The 25,000-nt window shown below is 38.0% G+C and overlaps 2 protein-coding genes across 4 annotated transcripts in view; both read left to right on the top strand.

The window, feature by feature from the left end:
- qtrt1 (queuine tRNA-ribosyltransferase 1) overlaps positions 1-17,939 on the top strand; it is a 40,701-nt gene extending 22,762 nt beyond the window's left edge. The window contains exon 9 of one of the 2 annotated variants that reach the window (XM_062049872.1): positions 17,916-17,939. In XM_062049872.1, the coding sequence (XP_061905856.1) occupies positions 17,916-17,924 (9 nt within the window). In that variant the 3' untranslated portion in view covers positions 17,925-17,939. Of the gene's footprint in view, positions 1-4,469; positions 4,917-17,915 lie in introns of those variants that run through there. The other variant, XM_062049871.1, reaches the window with a different exon arrangement.
- Positions 17,940-18,128: 189 nt separating this feature from the next.
- The window catches only part of kcnt2b (potassium sodium-activated channel subfamily T member 2b), a 177,175-nt gene continuing 170,303 nt past the window's right edge, over positions 18,129-25,000 (top strand). For both annotated transcript variants that reach the window (XM_062049865.1, XM_062049864.1), the window contains exon 1: positions 18,129-18,292. In XM_062049865.1, coding sequence (XP_061905849.1) covers positions 18,204-18,292 — 89 coding nt within the window. In that variant the 5' untranslated portion in view covers positions 18,129-18,203. The remainder of the gene's footprint in view (positions 18,293-25,000) is intronic.

The following is a 25,000-nucleotide window of genomic DNA, read 5'->3' as shown; positions in this document are numbered from 1 at the left end:
ACCTCGAACCCGGGTGTGATTTTTGAACATTTTACCGACTTTTCTCACTTTTCTCACTTTTCTCCCCGCCTTCCTGTGGGACTTTGCTGGGCGCGTTTTGGACATTTTGGGCATCCCGGCCGGTGGCGGGACATGTGGGACTCGAACCTGGGTAGGTATTTTGAACATTTTTGGGACTTTTGCCGACTTTTCCAACTTTTATCCCCCCTCCCTGTGGGACTCGGCTGGGTGTGTTATGGACATTTTGGGCATCCCGGGACTTGTGCGGCCAAACATAAGATTTTATGTTAGAGTGTTTTACTTGTTTTACTTGTTTTGGTCCTAAATGATCTCAGTAAGATATTACAGCTTGCTGCTGAGATTTGAGGACCTATATTGAGTAAAACATGCTTGAAACTATTTTTGTCCAAATGTCCAAAACACACCCAGCAATGGTGCACAGGAAGGCGGGGAAGAAGAGGGGAAAAGGCGGCCAAAATGGTCAAAAGTCACAATTTTGTCCAAAATACTTCCCCGGGTTCCAGTCCCACGAGTCCCGCCGCCGGCCGCACAAGTCCAAAAATTGTCCAAAACGCAAAAGTGAGAAAAGTCGTCAAAAGTCTTGACAAGCCAAATTTTCTTGTTCTATTGGCAGGTAATTTTGCTTAGTTCAAATAAAATACCCCTCATTTTTATTATTTTTAGGGCCCGCACGGCCCATGTAAAAGAAATCCCAACGGGAGTCCTTTTGCATTGGGACGAACGGACCTATTGTAATTGTAAGGTTTATTATTATTATTATTATTTTTCCGCAGCTTTGCGCACTACTTTGCCCCCCTTAACATGCTTCAAAACTCACCAAATTTGACACACACATAAAAAAACGCGAACAAAACTCTTTAGTCAGAAAACCAAAACTCAAAATTGCGCTCTAGCGCCCCCTAAGAAGAAAACTGCCTCTAACTCCCAGTACGAATGTCGTAGAGACATGAAACAAAAACCTCTATGTAGGTCTCACTTAGACCTACTTTTCATTAATTAATTTCTTCGGGCAAAAATCAACAGGAAGTTGGCAATTTCCCCTTCAAAACAAAAAATGAGTAAAAACTAGAGATGATAAATGCGTTGAAATGTAATATCGGAAATTATCGGTATCGATTTTTTAAATTATCGGTATCGTTTTTTTTTTTTTTTTTTTTTTTTTTTTTTTACACTCATTTACACTCATTCACACAAAAGGGTTGTTTCTTTCTGTTATTAATATTCTGCTTCCTACATTATATATCAATATATATCAATACAGTCTGCAAGGGATACAGTCCGTAAGCACACATGATTGTGCGTGCTGCTGCTCCACTAATAGTACTAACCTTTAACAGTTAATTTTACAAATTTTCATTAATTACTAGTTTCAATGTAACTGTTTTTATATTGTTGTACTTTCTTTTTTATTCAAGAAAAGGTTTTTAATTTATTTATCTTATTTTACAATTTTTTTTAAAAAGTACCTTATCTTCACCATACCTGGTTGTCCAAATTAGGCATAATAATGTGTTAATTCCACGACTGTATATATCGGTTGATATCGGTATCGGTTGATATCGGTATCGGTAATTAAAGAGTTGGACAATATCGGAATATCGGATATCGGCAAAAAGCCATTATCGGACATCCCTACTAAAAACACTAATTTTTCCCTCTTTGAGCTGTAATTTGACCCACTTGAAATACTTCAAAACTCACCAAACTTTTCACACACATCAGGACTGGTGGAAATTGCGATCTAATAAAAAAAACGAACCCCAAAACTCAAAATTGCGCTCTAGCGCAATTTTTGAATAAAACAGAGACAAAACTGCTCCTCAGAGGAAAACAGACAAAACTGCTTGTAACTTCCGGTAGGAACGTCTTAGAGACATGAAACAAAAACCTCTATGTAGGTCTCACTTAGACCTACATTTCATAGATTGACACCCTTCAACAAAAATCAACAGGAAGTTTGCAATCCCTCCTTCAAAACTACTTTTTTGTTAAAACCGGTCACCAAACATCAAACATTATCTCCTCTGAGCGCATTTGTCGTTTCGGCTTCAAACTACTACAGGAGAGAGATTGAACCCTTCTGATTGATAAGTGCTACGGTTTTGATTTTACGAGCCTTCAAAGAACCGCTGCGCTGATAATGCTGCTGTGATTTTACGAGCCTTAATAGAACCACTGTTCCACTGCGCTGATGTCAACAAAAATATTGGGACACTTAGGACTAACAGTAGACAAAAGTTTTTGGACACTTAGGACTAGCACCTGCCAAATATGCGGGCCCGACCAACGCTGCTTGCAGATTTAATTATTATTATTATTTTTCCGCAGCTTTGCGCACTACTTTGCCCCCCTTAACATGCTTCAAAACTCACCAAATTTGACACACACATAAAAAAACGCGAACAAAACTCTTTAGTCAGAAAACCAAACCCCAAAACTCAAAATTGCGCTCTAGCGCCCCCTAAGAAGAAAACTGCCTCTAACTCCCAGTACGAATGTCGTAGAGACATGAAACAAAAACCTCTATGTAGGTCTCACTTAGACCTACTTTTCATTAATTAATTTCTTCGGGCAAAAATCAACAGGAAGTTGGCAATTTCCCCTTCAAGACAAAAAATGACTAAAAACACTAATTTTTGCCTCTTTGAGCTGTAATTTGACCCCCTTAAAATACTTCAAAACTCACCAAACTTTTCACACACATCAGGACTGGTGGAAATTGCGATCTAATAAAAAAGACCAAACCCCAAAACTCAAAATTGCGCTCTAGCGCCCCCTAAGAAGAAAACTGCCTCTAACTCCCAGTACGAATGTCGTAGAGACATGAAACAAAAACCTCTATGTAGGTCTCACTTAGACCTACTTTTCATTAATTAATTTCTTCGGGCAAAAATCAACAGGAAGCTGGCAATTTCCCCTTCAAGACAAAAAAATTACTAAAAACACTAATTTTTGCCTCTTTGAGCTGTAATTTGACCCCCTTAAAATACTTCAAAACTCACCAAACTTTTCACACACATCAGGACTGGTGGAAATTGCGATCTAATAAAAAAAACGAACCCCAAAACTCAGCGCAATTTTGAATAAAACAGAGACAAAACTGCTCCTCAGAGGAAAACACAGACAAAACTGCTTGTAACTTCCGGTAGGAACGTCTTAGAGACATGAAACAAAAACCTCTATGTAGGTCTCACTTAGACCTACATTTCATGGATTGACATCCTTCAGCAGATAGCACCTGCCAAATATGCGGGCCCGACCAACGCTGCTTGCAGCTTTAATTAGGGTCCGCCCTGTACCCTGAGGGAGTCCTTTGTACTGGTTACAAAGGAACCTATTGTTTTTGTAAGGTTTTATTATTATTCTTCCGCACCGTTGCACACTACTTTGCCCCCCTTAACATGCTTCAAAACTCACCAAATTTTTTACACACATTCGAAAAGAAGTCCAGCCCACATAGTCAAAAAACCAAACCCCAAAAATCAAAATTGCGCTCTAGCACCCCCTAGGAAGAAAACTGCCTCTAACTCCCACTAGGAAGGTCGTAGAGACATGAAACAAAAACCTGTATGTAGGTCTCACTTAGACCTACAATTCATAATTTCACATCTTCGGGCGAAAACCAACAGGAAGTTGGCAATTTCCCCTTCAAGACAAAAAATGACTAAAAACATTAATTTTTGCCTCTTTGAGCTGTAATTTGACCCCCTTAAAATACTTCAAAACTCACCAAACTTTTCACACACATCAGGACTGGTGGAAATTGCGATCTACTAAAAAAAACCAAACCCCAAAACTCAAAATTGCGCTCTAGCGCCCCCTAAGAAGAAAACTGCCTCTAACTCCCAGTACGAATGTCGTAGAGACATGAAACAAAAACCTCTATGTAGGTCTCACTTAGACCTACTTTTCATTAATTAATTTCTTCGGGCAAAAATCAACAGGAAGTTGGCAATTTCCCCTTCAAGACAAAAAATGACTAAAAACACTCATTTTTGCCTCTTTGAGCTGTAATTTGACACCCTTAAAATACTTCAAAACTCACCAAACTTTTCACACACATCAGGACTGGTGGAAATTGCGATCTAATAAAAAAAACGAACCCCAAAACTCAGCGCAATTTTGAATAAAACAGAGACAAAACTGCTCCTCAGAGGAAAACAGACAAAACTGCTTGTAACTTCCGGTAGGAACATCTTAGAGACATGAAACAAAAACCTCTATGTAGGTCTCACTTAGACCTACATTTCATAGATTGACATCCTTCAGCAGATAGCACCTGCCAAATATGCGGGCCCGACCTACGCTGCTTGCAGCTTTAATTTTTCTTGTTTTTGAACACTGACTTTTTGCAGTGTAAGAGTGCAAATTGAGAAGACTGAATGGTCACAAGTGGTGATTGTGGCCCTGCTCAAACAACAAATATATTTATTTCTCCTCACTTGCAGCTCGACCTGATGCGCTGCGTGCGACAGAGCATCGTGGAGGGCCGATTCCCGGATTTTATACGCACGTTTATGCGACGGCTGTTCCCCTCCTGCGACCTGTACCCTCGCTGGGCCGTGGACGCTTTGGCCTCGGTCAACATCACTTTGGAATAACTATTTTATTCTGCTGCACATTGACAGATTGTTATATCTTTTTAAACTTTTTTTTTTTTTTTTTTTACAGACAATCCATTTCTTCTTTGTACAAAAGCAAAGAAGTTGTGTAAAAGGTAAATAAAAAGAAAATACAACAAATCCTTTTCAACTTATATTCAATTGAATAGACTGCAAAGACAAGATATTTCATGTTCACACTGAGAAACTTTGTTCTTTTTTGCAAATAATCATGAACTTAGAATTTAATGGCAGCAACACATTGCAAAAAAGGCATTTTTACCAGTGTGTTACATGGCCTTTCCTTTTAACAACACTCAGTAAAGGTTTGGGAACTGAGGAGACACATTTTTGAAGTGAAATAAGCAGGGGCGTCCATGATCACAACATATGTTGCTCCAAAAGCTGTATGTACCTTTCAGCATTAATGGTGCCTTCACAGTGGGGTAAGTTACCCATGTCTTGGCCACTAATACACCCCCATACCATCACACATGCTTGCTGTGGGGGGGGGGCGTGGCCTGCAGACCTGCAGCGAAGCGGGGTGTGCCAGGACCGGCTTCAAGATCAGCGACAGGTGCGTAGTTGACCCACCTGGGAGTGTTTGTCTGATCACCTGTCGCTCTGTTGAAGGCAGCAGTCGGGAAGGAGAGGGGGTGTGGTAGATGGTGGAACACGAATACGAGGACGAGCACGAGTGAGAGCGAGACGGACAGAACTGACAAGACCTGATAGCTGAAAAGCACGAGAAGGTGCGGTTAAGGAAAAATAAATCATTGTTCTTAACCATGAACGCAGCTGTTATATCTGTCACTGGTGGTCCAAGGAACCCGGAGGAGCAAGACCTCCACACTGGCTTTACCACTTTACGTCTATAACAGTCCGGATGGTTCTTTTCGTCTTTGTTCCGGACGACACGACGTCCACAGTTTCCAAAAACAATTTGAAATGTGGACTCGTCAGACCACAGAACACTTTCCCACTTTGCATCAGTCCATCTTGGATGAGCTCGGGCCCAGCGAAGCCGGCGGCGTTTCTGGGTGTTGTTGATAAATGGCTTCGGCTTTGCATAGTAGTTTTAACTTGCACTTACAGATGTAGCGATTGACTGTAGTTACTGACAGTGTGTTTCTGAAGTGTTCCTGAGCCCATGTGGTGATATCCTTTACACACGGATGTGGCTTTTTGATGCAGTACCGCCTGAGGGATCCAAGGTGTGTAATATCATGGCTTACGCGCAGTGATTTCTCCACATTCTCTGAACCTTTTGATGATATTACGGAGCGTAGATGGTGAAATCCCTCAATTCCTTGTTGAGAAATGTTGTTCTTCAACAATTTGCTCAGGCATTTGTCGACAAAGTGGTGACCCTCGCCCCGTCCTTGTTTGTGAACGACTGGAAGCTGCTTTTATACCCAATCATGGCACCCACCTGTTCCCAATTAGCCTGTTCACCTGTGGGATGTATGGCGTCACATTAGTACCAAAAATCCAAGCGCGTAAAAACTGTTATCGCGCGCTGATTCTCCACTTCGTGCGCGCGCGCGACACCCTTTTGCGCGCGCGTGGTGCCTTTCTCTGCGCGCGCTGTCTCGTTTTGCGCGCGCGCGGTGCCTTTCTGTGCGCGCGCTGTCTCGGTCTGTGCGCTGTCATGTTTCATTTTGGTACTTTGGGGGCGGGCATGCTTAGACCGCCCCTTCTTTCTGATTGGCTTTGAGCAATCAGAAGTATAGCAGGGCGGGTCATCGTCAATATGTATCAAGATTTACGGAGGAAGAAGTGGATCAAAAAATGTTGACTGAAAAAGAGGTAAGTTATTGAACTGCTTTGGAGTGATTGTAAGGGTACTATTACTAAAAATAATAATAATACATTTTTATTTATAAAGCACTTTTCATACTTTTAAAATGCAGCTCAAAGTGCTTTACATAGTTAAAAACAAAATGACAAATAACGCCCACACCCCATGAAGACAGTCAAACATGTACATACAAATAAACAACAACAACAATAATAATAACAACACAATGACAATAGCCAATCACAGGAAGCCTCTGGACGTGGAGATCCAGAGGGCTCTTTGAGGAAACACTAGATGATCAAATAAATGGATTAAAAATAATTAAAATACACATCAGGTAAAAGTCCAAAAATAATATGAAATAAGATAAGATATAATCAAACATAAAAATAAACTACAATATGAAAAACTATAAAATAAAATAAAATACAATAAAAACTGAAATATAAATATAATAAGACCATATAAAAAATAGGCTAAGATATGATAAAACATAAAAATAACTAATACTAATAAAACAATCCTGCACATTGGGCCTAATATTTGTGTAGTAAAGTGGTTTTTGAATTCGAGCAATGTAATCTGAAAGATGTTTAAAATATCAACAATTAATGTTAATATTTTTGAAACAATATACTTCTCATAACATGAGTATCTGTGTGCATGAGAGAGTGGAAAGAAAAGCATTGCTATAGTTTCACTTCATCTACCTTTTTTTCACAACCTACTTGAAGTTGTATTTTTCTTTTTTTTTTTTTTAAAAGCCAATCAGAAAGAAGGGGCAGTCTAAGCATGCCCGCCCCCAAAGTACCAAAATGAAACATGACAGCGCACAGACCGAGACAGCGCGCGCACAGAAAGGCACCACGCGCGCGCAAAAGGGTGTCGCGCGCGCGCACGAAGTGGCGAATCAGCGCGCGATAACAGTTTTTACGCGCTTGGATTTTTGGTACTAATGTGACGCCATAGGGATGTTCCAAATAAGTCTTTGACGAGCATTCCTCAACTTCCTCACTCTTTTTTGCCACTTGTGCCAGCTTTTTTGAAACATGTTGCAGCCATCCAATTCCAAATGAGCTAATATTTGCAAAAAAAAAAAATAACACAATTTCTCAGCGTGAACATGAAATATCTTGTCTTTGCAGTCTGTTCAATTGAATATAAGTTGAAAAGGATTTGTTGTATTCTCTTTTTATTTACCATTTACACAACTTCACTGCTTTTGGGGTTTGGTAATACCTGTTTTTGTGTGTGCGTGGGCAGGGTGGCGCTCCATTCCGTGGTGCGGATTGTCCTCAAAGTGCACGTCATGATGATACGTGACTGGATGAGGTTTAAATGAGCTTGGTGAAAACACACCGACCGCGCCGTCGGGTGTGCTTCCATCTTTATGTGGTCACCATGGTTACACAGCCAGGTCCACCCAGTTTTTGTTGTTCTTTCTGCCCGCGCCTGTCAGCGCAGGGATGGGCACGATAAAGGCGGCGTGTCGTGGTAGAATATGTTGGCATGAAGGCGAGCGTGTGCGTGTCTGGCGGCCAGCAGAGGGCAAAACCTCAACATGCACACACAAGCTGGCACATCAACAGTGATATCCACTCTTGGTCAGCAGCCATGCAGTCACAACACAAACATGTCGGCCTCTGGAATATTCACGACTTAACGTTGATGACTACCGAGTCAAAATAATACCTTTTGGAAGGAACCGCATAGTAGGGAAATCATTAAAAAAACGAAACTCAGTTGACAGTAAAAAGTCGTCGTCGCAATTGTTGGATATGACTTTAGAGCAGGGGTCACCAACCTTTTTGAAACCTAGAGCTACTTCTTGGGTAGTGATTAATGCGAAGGGCTACCAGTTTGATACACACTTAAATAAATTGCCAGAAATAGCCAATTTGCTCAATTTACCTTTAACTCTATGTTATTATTAATAATTAAGTGATATTTACACTTAGTTGAACGGTTTAAAAGAGGAGAAAACACGAAAAAAAAAATGACAATTCAATTTTGAAACATAGTTTATCTTCAATTTCGACTCTTTAAAATTCAAAATTCAACCGAAAAAAAGAAGAGAAAAAATTAGCTAATTCGAATCTTTTTGAAAAAATTAAAAAAGGAATTTATGGAATATTATGAGTAATTTTTCCTGATTAAGATTAATTTTAGAATTTTGATGACATGTTTTAAATCCAATCTGCACTTTGTTAGAATATATAACAAATTGGACCAAGCTATATTTCTAACAAAGACAAATCATTATTTCTTCTCGATTTTCCAGAACGAAATTTTTAAAAGAAATTCAAAAGACTTTGAAATAAGATTTAAATTTGATTCTACAGATTTTCTAGCTTTGCCAGAATATTTTTTTTTGAATTTTAATCATAATAAGTTTGAAGAAATATTTCACAAATATTCTTCGTCAAAAAAACAGAAGCTAAAATGAAAAATTAAATTAAAATGTATTTATTATTCTTTACAATAAAAAAGATACATTTACTTCAACGTCGATTTAAATGGTCAGGAAAGAAGAGGAAGGAATTTAAAAGGTAAAAAGGTATATGTGTTTAAAAATCCTAAAATCATTTTTAAGGTTGTATTTTTTCTCCAAAATTGTCTTTCTGAAAGTTATAAGAAGCAAAGTAAAAAAATGAATGAATTTATTCAAACAAGTGAAGACCAAGTCTTTAAAATATTTTCTTGGATTTTCAAATTCTATTTGAGTTTTGTCTCTCTTAGAATTAAAAATGTCAGGCAAAGCGAGACCAGCTTGCTAGTAAATAAATACAATATAAAAAATAGAGGCAGCTCACTGGTAAGTGCTGCTATTTGAGCTATTTTTAGAACAGGCCAGCGGGCTACTCATCTGGTCCTTACGGGCTACCTGGTGCCCGCGGGCACCGCGTTGGTGACCCCTGCTTTAAAGCATAACCAAGCATGCATCACTATAGCTCTTGTCTCAAAGTAGGTGTACTGTCACCACCTGTCACATCACACCCTGACTTATTTGGACTTTTGTCAGGTTCAAACACCGAACTATCTATCAAACAGGACAAGAAGCAAGGAATCAAACAGAGACAGGATTCAATTTAGCTCATGAGGAAAAAGTGCCACGCCTCCCCGTTTATTTTTGGGCATTCCCTGATTACGTAGCTGCTTCTAAGGGGAGGGGTCTCATTAAGCAACAGCTGCACTGGGTCATAAACGGTTCAAACGAAAGGTGCTTGGAGCGGTGTCGGGTTTGCCCCCCTCTCTGCTCGTGGATTTCGGGTCCCGATAAGGCCCTTCACCGTCCGTGGCTGTCCAGATCTGAGAAACCGACACCTCCGCGGCGCATTCCATCGCACACAGTGGAGATTTACAAGCTGTCCGCCTTTAAGATCAAAGACAGCTTTGGTAAGCACCAGTGGATAGTAACCAGGGCAACCAGTCTGCACGCTGGGCAACATAACCTGAAGTTGTGGGATAACTTATGTACAATTATTCTGACAAAGAAGTTTTTTTTGCTGTTTTCCTGTGTGTAGTGTTTTAGTTCTTGTCTCGCGCTCCTATTTTGGTGGCTTTTTCTCTTTTTGGGGTATTTTCCTGTAGCAGTTTCATGTCTTCCTTTGAGCGATATTTCCCGCATCTACTTTGTTTTAGCAATCAAGAATATTTCAGTTGTTTTAGCAATGAAGAATATTTCAGTTGTTTTAGCAATGAAGAATATTTCAGTTGTTTTAGCAATCAAGAATATTTCAGTTGTTTTAGCAATCAAGAATATTTCAGTTGTTTTAGCAATCAAGAATATTTCAGTTGTTTTAGCAATCAAGAATGTTTCAGTTGTTTTAGCAATCAAGAATATTTCAGTTGTTTTAACAATCAAGAATATTTCAGTTGTTTTAGCAATCAAGAATATTTCAGTTGTTTTAGCAATCAAAAATATTTCAGTTGTTTTAACAATCAAGAATATTTCAGTTGTTTTAGCAATCAAGAATATTTCAGTTGTTTTAGCAATCAAGGATATTTCAGTTGTTTTAGCAATCAAAAATATTTCATTTTTTTTTAGCAATCAAGAATATTTCAGTTGTTTAAGCAAACAAGAATATTTCAGTTGTTTTAGCAATCAAGGATATTTCAGTTGTTTTAGCAATCAAGAATATTTCAGTTGTTTTAGCAATCAAGAATATTTCAGTTGTTTTAGCAATCAAGAATATTTCAGTTGTTTTAGCAATCAAGAATATTTCAGTTGTTTTAGCAATCAAGGATATTTCAGTTGTTTTAGCAATCAAAAATATTTCATTTTTTTTAGCAATCAAGAATATTTCAGTTGTTTTAGCAATCAAGAATATTTCAGTTGTTTTAGCAATCAAGAATATTTCAGTTGTTTTAGCAATCAAGAATATTTCAGTTGTTTTAGCATTGAAGAATATTTCAGTTGTTTTAGCAAGCAAGGATATTTCAGTTTTTTTTAGCAATCAAGAATATTTCAGTTGTTTTAGCAATGAAGAATATTTCAGTTGTTTTAGCAATCAAGAATATTTCAGTTGTTTTAGCAATCAAGAATATTTCAGTTGTTTTAGCAATCAAGAATATTTCAGTTGTTTTAGCAATCAAGAATATTTCAGTTGTTTTAGCAATCAAGAATATTTCAGTTGTTTTAGCAATCAAGAATATTTCAGTTGTTTTAGCAATCAAGAATATTTCAGTTGTTTTAGCAATCAGGAATATTTCAGTTGTTTTAGCAATCAAGAATATTTCAGTTGTTTTAGCAATCAAGAATATTTCAGTTGTTTTAGCAATCAAGAATATTTCAGTTGTTTTAGCAATCAAGAATGTTTCAGTTGTTTTAGCAATCAAGAATATTTCAGTTGTTTTAGCAATCAAGAATATTTCAGTTGTTTTAGCAATCAAGAATATTTCAGTTGTTTTAGCAATCAAGAATATTTCAGTTGTTTTAACAATCAAGAATATTTAAGTTGTTTTAGCAATCAACAATATTTCAGTTGTTTTAGCAATCAAGAATATTTCAGTTGTTTAAGCAATCAAGAATATTTCAGTTGTTTTAGCAATCAAGAATATTTCAGTTGTTTAAGCAATCAAGAATATTTCAGTTGTTTTAACAATCAAGAATATTTCAGTTGTTTTAGCAATCAAGAATATTTCAGTTGTTTTAGCAATCAAGAATATTTCAGTTGTTTAAGCAATCAAGAATATTTCAGTTGTTTTAGCAATCAAGAATATTTCAGTTGTTTTAGCAATCAAGAATATTTCAGTTGTTTTAGCAATCAAGAATATTTCAGTTGTTTTAACAATCAAGAATATTTCAGTTGTTTAAGCAATCAATAATATTTCAGTTGTTTAAGCAATCAAGAATATTTCAGTTGTTTTAGCAATCAAGAATATTTCAGTTGTTTTAGCAATCAAGAATATTTCAGTTGTTTTAGCAATCAAGAATATTTCAGTTGTTTTAGCAATCAAGAATATTTCAGTTGTTTTAGCAATCAAGAATATTTCAGTTGTTTTAGCAATCAAGAATATTTCAGTTGTTTTAGCAATCAAGAATATTTCAGTTGTTTTAGCAATCAAGAATATTTCAGTTGTTTTAGCAATCAAGAATATTTCAGTTGTTTTAGCAATCAAGAATATTTCAGTTGTTTTAGCAATCAAGAATGTTTCAGTTGTTTTAGCAATCAAGAATATTTCAGTTGTTTTAACAATCAAGAATATTTCAGTTGTTTTAGCAATCAAGAATATTTCAGTTGTTTTAGCAATCAAAAATATTTCAGTTGTTTTAACAATCAAGAATATTTCAGTTGTTTTAGCAATCAAGAATGTTTCAGTTGTTTTAGCAATCAAGAATATTTCAGTTGTTTTAACAATCAAGAATATTTCAGTTGTTTTAGCAATCAAGAATGTTTCAGTTGTTTTAGCAATCAAGAATATTTCAGTTGTTTTAACAATCAAGAATATTTCAGTTGTTTTAGCAATCAAGAATGTTTCAGTTGTTTTAGCAATCAAGAATATTTCAGTTGTTTTAACAATCAAGAATATTTCAGTTGTTTTAGCAATCAAGAATATTTCAGTTGTTTTAGCAATCAAGAATATTTCAGTTGTTTTAACAATCAAGAATATTTCAGTTGTTTTAGCAATCAAGAATATTTCAGTTGTTTTAGCAATCAAGAATATTTCAGTTGTTTTAGCAATCAAGAATATTTCAGTTGTTTTAGCAATCAAGAATATTTCAGTTGTTTTAGCAATCAAGAATATTTCAGTTGTTTTAGCAATCAAGAATATTTCAGTTGTTTTAGCAATCAAGAATATTTCAGTTGTTTAAGCAATCAAGAATATTTCAGTTGTTTTAACAATCAAGAATATTTCAGTTGTTTTAGCAATCAAGAATATTTCAGTTGTTTTAGCAATCAAGAATATTTCAGTTGTTTTAGCAATCAAGGATATTTCAGTTGTTTTAGCAATCAAGAATGTTTCCGTTGTTTTTATCCTTCTATGTGGGGACATTGTTGATTGACATGTCATGTTCGGATGTACATTGTGGACGCCGTCTTTGCTCCACAGTAAGTCTTTGCTGTCGTCCAGCATTCTGTTTTTGTTTACTTTGTAGCCAGTTCAGTTTTAGTTTTGTTCTGCATAGCCTTCCCTAAGCCTTTTCTTAGGGGCACTCACCTTTTGTTTATTTTTGGTTTAATCATTAGACACCTTTTTACCTGCACCCTGCCTCCCGCTGTTCCCGACATCTACAAGGCAATTAGCTGCCTGCTGCCACCTACTGATATGGAAGAGTATTACACGGTTACTCTGCCGAGCTCTAGACAGCACCGACACTCAACAACAACACATCATTTGCAGACTATAATTACCACTTTGCAAAAAATATTTTTGACCCAATTAGGTGAAATAAGATGGCGGCACAGTGGTTGAAAAACACTGGTCTATATGATTATGATATATCTTAATTAATCGCAGGATTATTCTTCGGGAGGTTATTTATTCCCGAGTAGAGAAGGAGCACATCTGGGTTTAGCCGTGCAGAATCGTGTTAGGTGTTTACGCACCAAAGGGTTTCACCAAAAATTAATTGGATGTGTTGTCACGTATCAGGGCCTCATTTCAGCGAAGCAACACAGAAAGATGGTGCTCGTTAAAAGTGCAGCGGCAACTTTTTAAGAACGGCGGTGGACGTCGACGCCTTCAAGGGGCGACTGACGTGCTAATCCGCTAATGATGCGCAGGTGATGATGAATGATGGTCGGTCCTCCGTGTCAGGGTCAAACACTGATGACATCTTTTAAACAAGACAAGAGGCAAAGAATCAAACAGAGGCAGAATTCAATTTGGACTCGATATTGAGGAGAAAACGTGTCGACCTGTAACCTCTTGCAGTGTCACCCACACTCTGACGAAAAAGGTTTACGTCCCCCCTTTTATTTAGATATTCAATGTTTACACAACAACACATGTCTCGACAGGAATGGGGGGTACGTAAACAGCTCTTGTGTTTGGTCACATTGAAGACAAAAGAAGAAGATGCCTCGGGCTTGGGCTCGTCCTGGATTTGGCTTGAGCAGGTCTTCGATGACAATAGATAACCCCTCCCGTCTCCTCCCATCGTACACAATGGAATTTTCCAAGCCTTTGACTTGGTGCAACAAAGACAGCTCTCATCTGTTCACTGGAAACTCAGAGAACGAAAAGTTTTTTGATAATTTACATGCAATTTTTCTGACACTCAGTACAGCAAGATCAGATACAACTACTTACCAACATTTGGTGATGTCTGGTGGATTCCATGGTGGTTATCCACAATCACCTGGATGGTGCAGAGACCCAGGAACACTAAGCAGTAAATCAACCAACACGTGTTTGTATTCTAGTCACTGACGACGTTCTAAATTACCGCCGTGTTACTTTGGCTGCGTTGCTATGTCAGGATTACGAGGGGATTACTTCATTTAAGTTTATTTATAGAGTGCAAGTCGTACACCAGGCAATTCAAAGTGCTCTACACTAACCAGGCTAAAATAAAATCATAATTAAAATTGAGTGTGGATAAAATACCTCCAGTTGTCATACGTTATGCACAATTAAATACATTTTAATTTGAAACATTGCCAACGTTGAGTGCCGTCTCACATCTTCTGGAAGACTTTTTCAGTTTTTAGAAGCGTAAAACTGAAACTCTGCTTGGTGCTGACTCTGGGCACCAGCAGGAGACCACTCCGTGATAAGTTAAAGTAGAATAGGATAGAGTTTTGTTGTCAATATTACAGTGAACAGGTTCACAGAACAACGGAATTGGAGCAGATCCCCTAAGGTACATACACAAGAATATAGCAATGTAAATAGTAAAAAAAAGATAAGAAAAGAAGATGTATACAGTATCTATATATGTATATATCCACACACATGCATATATCCATACATATGCATATATATACATATACACCTACATTCATATATATACACATATATATATATATATATATATATATATATATATATATATATATATATATATATATATATATATATATATATATATATATATATATATATATATATATTCACATGTATACATATACATATATATATATATATCAGGGGTCACCAACCTTTTTGAAAGCAAGAGCTACTTCTTGGGTAGTGATTAATGCGAAGGGCTACCAGTTTGATATGCACTTAAATAAATTGCCAGAAATAGCCAATTTGCTCAATTTACCTTTAACTCTATGTTATTATTAATAATTAATGATATTTACACTTAATTGAACGGTTTAAAAGAGGAGAAAACACGAAAAAAATGATTATTACATTTTGAAACATAGTTTATCTTCAATTTCGACTCTTTAAAATTCAAAATTCAACCGAAAAAAAGAAGAGAAAAACTACCTAATTCGAATCTTTTTGAAAAAATTTAAAAAATAATTTATGGAACATCATTAGTAATTTTTATTGATTAAGATTAATTTTAGAATTTTGATGACATGTTTTAAAAAGGTTAAAATCCAATCTACACTTTGTTAGAATATATAACAAATTGGACCAAGCTATATTTCTAACAAAGACAAATCATTATTTCTTCTAGATTTTCCAGAACAAAAATTTTAAAATAAATTCAAAAGACTTTGAAATAAGATTTAAATTTGATTTTCTAGATTTGCCGGAATAATTTTTTTGAATTTTAATCATAATAAGTTTGAAGAAATATTTCACAAATATTCTTCTTCGAAAAAACAGAAGCTAAAATGAAGAATTAAATTCAAATGTATTTATTATTCTTTACAATAAAAAATAAAATAATTACTTGAACATTGATTTAAATTGTCAGGAAAGAAGAGGAAGGAATTTAAAATGTAAAAAGGTATATATCTTTAAAAATCCTAAAATCATTTTTAAGGTTGTATTTTTTCTCTAAAATTGTCTTTCTGAAAGTTATAAGAAGCAAAGTAAAAAATGTATGAATTTATTTAAACAAGTGAAGACCAAGTCTTTAAAATATTTTCTTGGATTTTCAAATTCTATTTGAGTTTTGTCTCTCTTAGAACTAAAAATGTCAGGGAAAGCGAGACCAGCTTGCTAGTAAATAAATACAATTTAAAAAATAGAGGCAGCTCACTGGTAAGTGCTGCTATTTGAGCTATTTTTAGAACAGGCCAGCGGGCTACTCATCTGGTCCTTACGGGCTACCTGGTGCCCGCGGGCACCACGTTGGTGACCCCTGATATATATATTCACATATATACATATACATATACATATATACATATACATATATACGTACATAGTAAAGTACCAATGATTGTCACACACGCACTAGGTGTGGCGAAATTATTCTCTGCATTTGATCCATCACCCTTGATCACCCCCCTGGGAGGTGAGGGGAGCAGTGGGCAGCAGCGGTGGCCACACCCGGGTATCATTTTTGGTGATTTGACCCCCAATTCCAACCCTTGTTGTCAGAAGCCAAGATGGTTCATGTGGTGCTAACATGTCAGAGATAAAAACATGAAAAGGCTTCTACGCAAGCAGAGCTGTTTTAAAGTGTGTTCTCTGAGCAACAGAAAGTGACCTAAGCACTGGACTAATGTGGTCTTATTTCCGAGTTCTAGTCAGGACTTGAGCAGCAGCGTTTTGCTTTACAGCTGGTTTATAGAGTGCAGTGAGAAGACCATTACAGTAGTTTTCCCAGTTCCTTTATTATTATTTATTATTTCCTAGTTCTAGTCAGGACTCGAGCAGCAGCATTTTGGTTGTACTGTAGCTGGTTTATCGAGCCCAGTGAGAAGACCATTACAGTAGTTTAACCTCCTGGAGACAACCTCCTCAGGCTGTACTGCATCAACAAGCCACATCAGTGTGTAAAGGATATCACCACATGGGCTCAGGAACACTTCAGAAACCCACTGTCAGTAACTACAGTCGGTCGCTACATCTGTAAGTGCAAGTTAAAACTCTCCTATGCAAGGCGAAAACCGTTTATCAACAACACCCAGAAACGCCGTCGGCTTCGCTGGGCCTGAGCTCATCTAAGATGGACTGATGCAAAGTGGAAAAGTGTTCTGTGGTCTGACGAGTCCACATTTCAAATTGTTTTTGGAATCTGTGGACGTCGTGTCCTCCGGACCAAAGAGGAAAAGAACCATCCGGATTGTTCTAGGGTGAAAGTGTAAAAGGCAGCATTTGTGATGGTATGGGGGTGTATTAGTGCCCAAAACATGAGTAACTTACACATCTGTGAAGGCACCATTGATGCTGAAAGGTACATACAGCTTTTGGAGCAACATATGTTGCCATCCAAGCAACGTTACCATGGACGCCCCTGCTTATTTCAGCAAGACAATGCCAAGCCACGTGTTACATCAACGTGGCTTCACAGTAAAAGAGTGCGGGTACTAGACTGGCCTGCCTGTTGATCTCACCGAGCAAGACGGCTCGTAAAACTCCACCGTGTAGGATGGGAAGCGACATGAAAGTGTCGCTTTCTTTGTTGTATTGTCATCCACAGGAAGATTTTGTCTTGACCCGAGATCCACAAAGCGGAGAGGAAGCAGGACCCGACACAAGCTCCAGGCGTCTTCGTTTTGTGACCGAGGGCGACGGCTGTTTACCACCCACCCTCCCTTGAGAAACAGCTGTTTCCATGTAATCAGGGAAAGTCCAAATAAAAGAGGCGGCGTACAATCTTTCGTCGGAGCGTAACGGGACACTGTGCAAGGGTGCCAAATTTAATTCTGCCCGTGTTGAATTCCTTGCTTCTTGTCTCGTTTAATAGATGTCATCAGTGTTTGAACCTGGCATCATGCAAACACAATTATAGAGATATTGTCTGATGAATGTACAGTACAGTAGCCATTGGAAACCCATTTGGTGTGTGTGCGTGTGTGTGTGTGTGTGTGTGTGTGTGTGTGTGTGTGTGTGTGTGTGTGTGTGTGTGTGTGTGTGTGTGTGTGTGTGTGTGTGTGTGTGTGTGTGTGTGTGTGTGTGTGTGTGTGCAGGGTACCTAATGAAGTGGCCACACACTTGCAGCCATGCATGTTGGAGCTCAGGCGGGGAGGATGCTGATGGAGGAGGAGGAGGAGGAGGAGGAGGAGGAGAGTCGCACGCTACTAGTTGCTCTCCAGCGGATCCTCAGCCGCTACCTGTTGCCTCTGCCGGGAGAGAAGTGAGAGCCTGAATTGTTGACGCAGCCAGGAGGATGTCGATGATGGCCATGCGCGTGTGACGAGGAGGAGGAGGACGGAGGCTTTTGGCTGGGGTGGGGTCGTGTCTCTGGGTGAAGAACCATGGTGGAGCTGGAGAAGGAGGTGCTGCCGCTGCCGCCGAGGTACCGCTTTCGGGACCTGTTGCTCGGGGACTGGCAGGCTGACGACAGGTAAGTCGCAGCATGCTTCTTTTTTTTCTTTTTTCTTTTTTTTTTTTACGCACGGTCGCCGCTTTTAACGACGCAACAGGTTAGCGAGCTCATCTCACCAGCACATATTATCTTTGCACAAAAACAAGCATGCACCTTCCAAGTGGAGCAGCTGCCACCTGCACACGCAATTGGAGAGAGGCTGCGCTCAGTAACTGGCAATTAACCTTTGCTTACTCGCCATAAACACACCTGACCTGCACATGCATATAGAATAACTAGCACCCACCTGACCTGCACATGCATATAGAATAACTAGCACCCACCTGACCTGCACATGCATATAGAATAACTAGCACCCACCTGACCTGCACATGCATATAGAATAACTAGCACTGACCTGCACATGCATATAGAATAACTAGCACCAACCTGACCTGCACATGCATATAGAATAACTAGCACCGACCTGACCTGCACATGCATATAGAATAACTAGCACCGATCTGACCTGCACATGCATATAGAATAACTAGCACTGACCTGCACATGCATATAGAATAACTAGCACCCACCTGACCTGCACATGCATATAGAATAACTAGCACCGACCTGACCTGCACATGCATATAGAATAACTAGCACTGACCTGCACATGCATATAGAATAACTAGCACCGATCTGACCTGCACATGCATATAGAATAACTAGCACCAACCTGACCTGCACATGCATATAGAATAACTAGCACTGACCTGACCTGCACATGCATATAGAATAACTAGCACTGACCTGACCTGCACATGCATATAGAATAACTAGCACCGACCTGACCTGCACATGCATATAGAATAACTAGCACCCACCTGACCTGCACATGCATATAGAATAACTAGCACCGACCTGACCTGCACATGCATATAGAATAACTAGCACTGACCTGCACATGCATATAGAATAACTAGCACCGATCTGACCTGCACATGCATATAGAATAACTAGCACCAACCTGACCTGCACATGCATATAGAATAACTAGCACCCACCTGACCTGCACATGCATATAGAATAACTAGCACTGACCTGACCTGCACATGCATATAGAATAACTAGCACTGACCTGACCTGCACATGCATATAGAATAACTAGCACCCACCTGACCTGCACATGCATATAGAATAACTAGCACCGACCTGACCTGCACATGCATATAGAATAACTAGCACTGACCTGCACATGCATATAGAATAACTAGCACCGATCTGACCTGCACATGCATATAGAATAACTAGCACCAACCTGACCTGCACATGCATATAGAATAACTAGCACTGACCTGACCTGCACATGCATATAGAATAACTAGCACTGACCTGACCTGCACATGCATATAGAATAACTAGCACTGACCTGACCTGCACATGCATATAGAATAACTAGCACCAACCTGACCTGCACATGCATATAGAATAACTAGCACCGACCTGACCTGCACATGCATATAGAATAACTAGCACCCACCTGACCTGCACATGCATATAGAATAACTAGCACCGACCTGACCTGCACATGCATATAGAATAACTAGCACTGACCTGCACATGCATATAGAATAACTAGCACCGATCTGACCTGCACATGCATATAGAATAACTAGCACCAACCTGACCTGCACATGCATATAGAATAACTAGCACTGACCTGACCTGCACATGCATATAGAATAACTAGCACCGACCTGACCTGCACATGCATATAGAATAACTAGCACCCACCTGACCTGCACATGCATATAGAATAACTAGCACCGACCTGACCTGCACATGCATATAGAATAACTAGCACCAACCTGACCTGCACATGCATATAGAATAACTAGCACCGACCTGACCTGCACATGCATATAGAATAACTAGCACCCACCTGACCTGCACATGCATATAGAATAACTAGCACCCACCTGACCTGCACATGCATATAGAATAACTAGCACCAACCTGACCTGCACATGCATATAGAATAACTAGCACCGACCTGACCTGCACATGCATATAGAATAACTAGCACTGACCTGACCTGCACATGCATATAGAATAACTAGCACTGACCTGACCTGCACATGCATATAGAATAACTAGCACCCACCTGACCTGCACATGCATATAGAATAACTAGCACCCACCTGACCTGCACATGCATATAGAATAACTAGCACCAACCTGACCTGCACATGCATATAGAATAACTAGCACTGACCTGACCTGCACATGCATGTAGAATAACTAGCACCAATCTGAGCTGGACTGGCATATAGAATAACTAGCTGCACATGCATGTAGAATTGGAAAAACTAGCACCAATCTGAGCTGGACTGGCATATAGAATAACTAGCTGCACATGCATATAGAATAACTAGCACCAAAACCTGAGCTGGACTGGCATATAGAATAACTAGCTGCACATGCATGTAGAATTACAATAACTAGCACCAAACCCTGAGCTGGACTGGCATATAGAATAACTAGCTGCACATGCATGTAGAATTACAATAACTAGCACCAAACCCTGAGCTGGACTGGCATATAGAATAACTAGCACCAATCTGAGCTGGACTGGCATATAGAATAACTAGTTGCACATGCATGTAGAATTGTAATAACTAGCACCAATCTGAGCTGGACTGGCATATAGAATAACTAGCTGCACATGCATGTAGAATTAGAATAACTAGCACCAATCTGAGCTGGACTGGCATATAGAATAACTAGCTGCACATGCATGTAGAATTAGAATAACTAGCATCAATCTGATCTGGACTGGCTCTTTGTACGCCGCCAAAGTTGCATGGGAGTGGTTGGCTGTGCAGACACTAAATGCCAAACAAACCTCGCAACATGTCACCCAGAAACACCTGCTAGTGTCACCTCAGACACATTACACCGCCAATTAAAAGACCTCAGGCTGTTTGGCGCACACTTAGCTCTTTTTGGAGGCGGGGGATGGAAAAAAAACAAAACTCCTTTGATCAAAAGTGTCAAGGTGGGATTGATTTGAAGTGCAAAAAAGCAGCAGGTGTTTTGCTGGAGGAGCTGGCCTCCATCGTGTGTTCCAGGAACTTTTATCACATCGAACATAGATTGATGGACATGGTGCAGGCATGATTTTTTTTTTACATTTTAAAAATAATATTAAAAAAAAAAAAAAAACATTAAAAAAGTGGAATTTTTTAAAATGTTCATTTCTATTTATTGTTTTAATTGGTTTTACCCTTTAAAACAGACAAACAGCTCCATTTTTGTTTCACCTGACATCACATGGACCAAGATAAGACCTTCTGGAGGAAAGTTCTGTGGTCAGATGAAACAAAAATGGAGCTGTTTGGCCACAATACCCAGCAATATGTTTGGAGGGAGAAAAGGTGAGGCCTTTAATCCCAGGAACACCATGCCTACTGTCAAGCATGGTGGTGGTAATATTATGCTCTGGGCCTGTTTTGCTGCCAATGGAACTGCTGCTTTACAGAGAGTAAATGGAGGATTACCTACAAATTCTTCAGGACAAGTTTAAATCATCAGCCCGGATGTTGGGTCTTGGGCACAGTTGGGTGTTCCAACAGGACAATGACCCCAAACACACCTCAAAAGTGGTAAAGGAATGGCTAAATCAGGCTATAATGAAGGTTTTAGAATGCCCCCTTGTGGAACTGTGCCGTCACAACTCCCTCCTCCAACCCATAACAGTCCTGACTTAAAGGTGTGGACAATGCTGAAGAAACATTAGTGAGTATGTGTGTATACCAGTGAGTAAGTGTGTATATTAGTGAGTAAGTGTGTATATTAGTGAGTAAGTGTGGTATATTAGTGAGTAAGTGTTTATATTAGTGAGTAAGTGTGGTATATTAGTGAGTAAGTGTGTATTTTAGTGAGTAAGTGTGTATATTAGTGAGTAAGTGTGGTATATTAGTGAGTAAGTGTGTATATTAGTGAGTAAGTGTGGTATATTAGTGAGTAAGTGTGTATATTAGTGAGTAAGTGTGTATATTAGTGAGTACGTGTGTATATTAGTAAGTGTGTATATTAGTGAGTATGTGTGTATATTAGTGAGTAAGTGTGTATACTAGTGAGTAAGTGTGTATATTAGTGAGTAAGTGTGTATATTAGTGAGTAAGTGTGTATACCAGTGAGTAAGTGTGTATATTAGTGAGTAAGTGTGTATATTAGTGAGTAAGTGTGGTATATTAATGAGTAAGTGTTTATATTAGTGAGTAAGTGTGGTATATCAGTGAGTAAGTGTGTATTTTAGTGAGTAAGTGTGTATATTAGTGAGTAAGTGTGGTATATTAGTGAGTAAGTGTGTATATTAGTGAGTAAGTGTGTGTGTTAGTGAGTAAGTGTGTATATTAGTGAGTAAGTGTGTATATTAGTGAGTAAGTGTGGTATATTAGTGAGTAAGTGTGTATATTAGTGAGTAAGTGTGTGTGTTAGTGAGTAAGTGTGTATATTAGTGAGTAAGTGTGTGTGTTATTGAGTAAGTGTGTATATTAGTGAGTAAGTGTGTGTACTAGTGAGTAAGTGTGTATACTAGTGAGTAAGTGTGTATATTAGTGAGTAAGTGTGTACATTAGTGAGTAAGTGTGTATATTATTGAGTAAGTGTGTATATTAGTGAGTACGTGTGTATATTAGTGAGTAAGTGTGTATATTAGTGAGTACGTGTGTATATTAGTGAGTAAGTGTGTATATTAGTGAGTAAGTGTGTATACTAGTGAGTAAGTGTGTATATTAGTGAGTAAGTGTGTATATTAGTGAGTACGTGTGTATACTGGTGAGTAAGTGTGTATATTAGTGAGTAAGTGTGTATACTAGTGAGTAAGTGTGTATATTAGTGAGTAAGTGTGTACATTAGTGAGTAAGTGTGTATATTATTGAGTAAGTGTGTATATTAGTGAGTAAGTGTGTATATTAGTGAGTACGTGTGTATATTAGTGAGTAAGTGTGTATATTAGTGAGTATGTGTGTATATTAGTGAGTAAGTGTGTATACTAGTGAGTAAGTGTGTATATTAGTGAGTAAGTGTGTATACTAGTGAGTAAGTGTGTATACTAGTGAGTAAGTGTGTATATCAGTGAGTTCGTGTGTATATTAGTGAGTACGTGTGTATACTAGTGAGTTTGTGTGTATATTAGTGAGTAAGTGTGTATATTAGTGAGTATGTGTGTATATTAGTGAGTAAGTGTGTATACTAGTGAGTAAGTGTGTATATTAGTGAGTAAGTGTGTATATTAGTGAGTAAGTGTGTATACTAGTGAGTAAGTGTGGTATATTAGTGAGTAAGTGTGTATATTAGTGAGTACGTGTGTATATTAGTGAGTAAGTGTGTATATTAGTGAGTTCGTGTGTATATTAGTGAGTAAGTGTGTGTACTAGTGAGTAAGTGTGGTATACTAGTAAGTGTGGATATTAGTGAGTAAGTGTGTATATTAGTAAGTATGTGTACTAGTGAGTAAGTGTGTATATTAGTGAGTAAGTGTGTAGATTAGTGAGTAAGTGTGTATACTAGTGAGTAAGTGTGTATATTAGTGAGTAAGTGTGTATATTAGTGAGTTCGTGTGTATATTAGTGAGTAAGTGTGTATACTAGTGAGTAAGTGTGTGTGTTAGTGAGTAAGTGTGTATATTAGTGAGTAAGTGTGTATATTAGTGAGTTTGTGTGTATATTAGTGAGTAAGTGTGTATACTAGTGAGTTTGTGTGTATATTAGTGAGTAGGTGTGTATATTAGTGAGTAAGTGTGTATATTAGTGAGTACGTGTGTATATTAGTGAGTAAGTGTGTATATTAGTGAGTTCGTGTGTATATTAGTGAGTAAGTGTGTGTACTAGTGAGTAAGTGTGGTATACTAGTAAGTGTGGATATTAGTGAGTAAGTGTGTATATTAGTAAGTATGTGTACTAGTGAGTAAGTGTGTATATTAGTGAGTAAGTGTGTAGATTAGTGAGTAAGTGTGTATACTAGTGAGTAAGTGTGTATATTAGTGAGTAAGTGTGTATATTAGTGAGTTCGTGTGTATATTAGTGAGTAAGTGTGTATACTAGTGAGTAAGTGTGTGTGTTAGTGAGTAAGTGTGTATATTAGTGAGTAAGTGTGTATATTAGTGAGTTTGTGTGTATATTAGTGAGTAAGTGTGTATACTAGTGAGTTTGTGTGTATATTAGTGAGTAGGTGTGTATATTAGTGAGTAAGTGTGGTATACTAGTAAGTGTGTATACTAGTGAGTAAGTGTGTATATTAGTGAGTAAGTGTGTATACTAGTGAGTAAGTGTGTATATTAGTGAGTAAGTGTGTATACTAGTGAGTAAGTGTGTATATTAGTGAGTAAGTGTGTATACTAGTGAGTAAGTGTGTATATTAGTGAGTAAGTGTGTATACTAGTGAGTAAGTGTGTATATTAGTGAGTAAGTGTGTATATTAGTGAGTACGTGTGTATATTAGTGAGTAAGTGTGTATATTAGTGAGTATGTGTGTATATTAGTGAGTAAGTGTGTATACTAGTGAGTAAGTGTGTATATTAGTGAGTAAGTGTGTATATTAGTGAGTAAGTGTGTATATTAGTGAGTATGTGTGTATACCAGTGAGTAAGTGTGTATATTAGTGAGTAAGTGTGTATATTAGTGAGTAAGTGTGGTATATTAGTGAGTAAGTGTTTATATTAGTGAGTAAGTGTGGTATATT

This window comes from Entelurus aequoreus, linkage group LG06, assembly GCF_033978785.1.
Source record: "Entelurus aequoreus isolate RoL-2023_Sb linkage group LG06, RoL_Eaeq_v1.1, whole genome shotgun sequence".
NCBI classification, from domain to species: Eukaryota; Metazoa; Chordata; class Actinopteri; order Syngnathiformes; family Syngnathidae; genus Entelurus; species Entelurus aequoreus.
The sequence above is the reverse complement of the archived record's forward strand: the minus strand, read 5'-3'. Positions and strand labels throughout refer to the sequence as shown.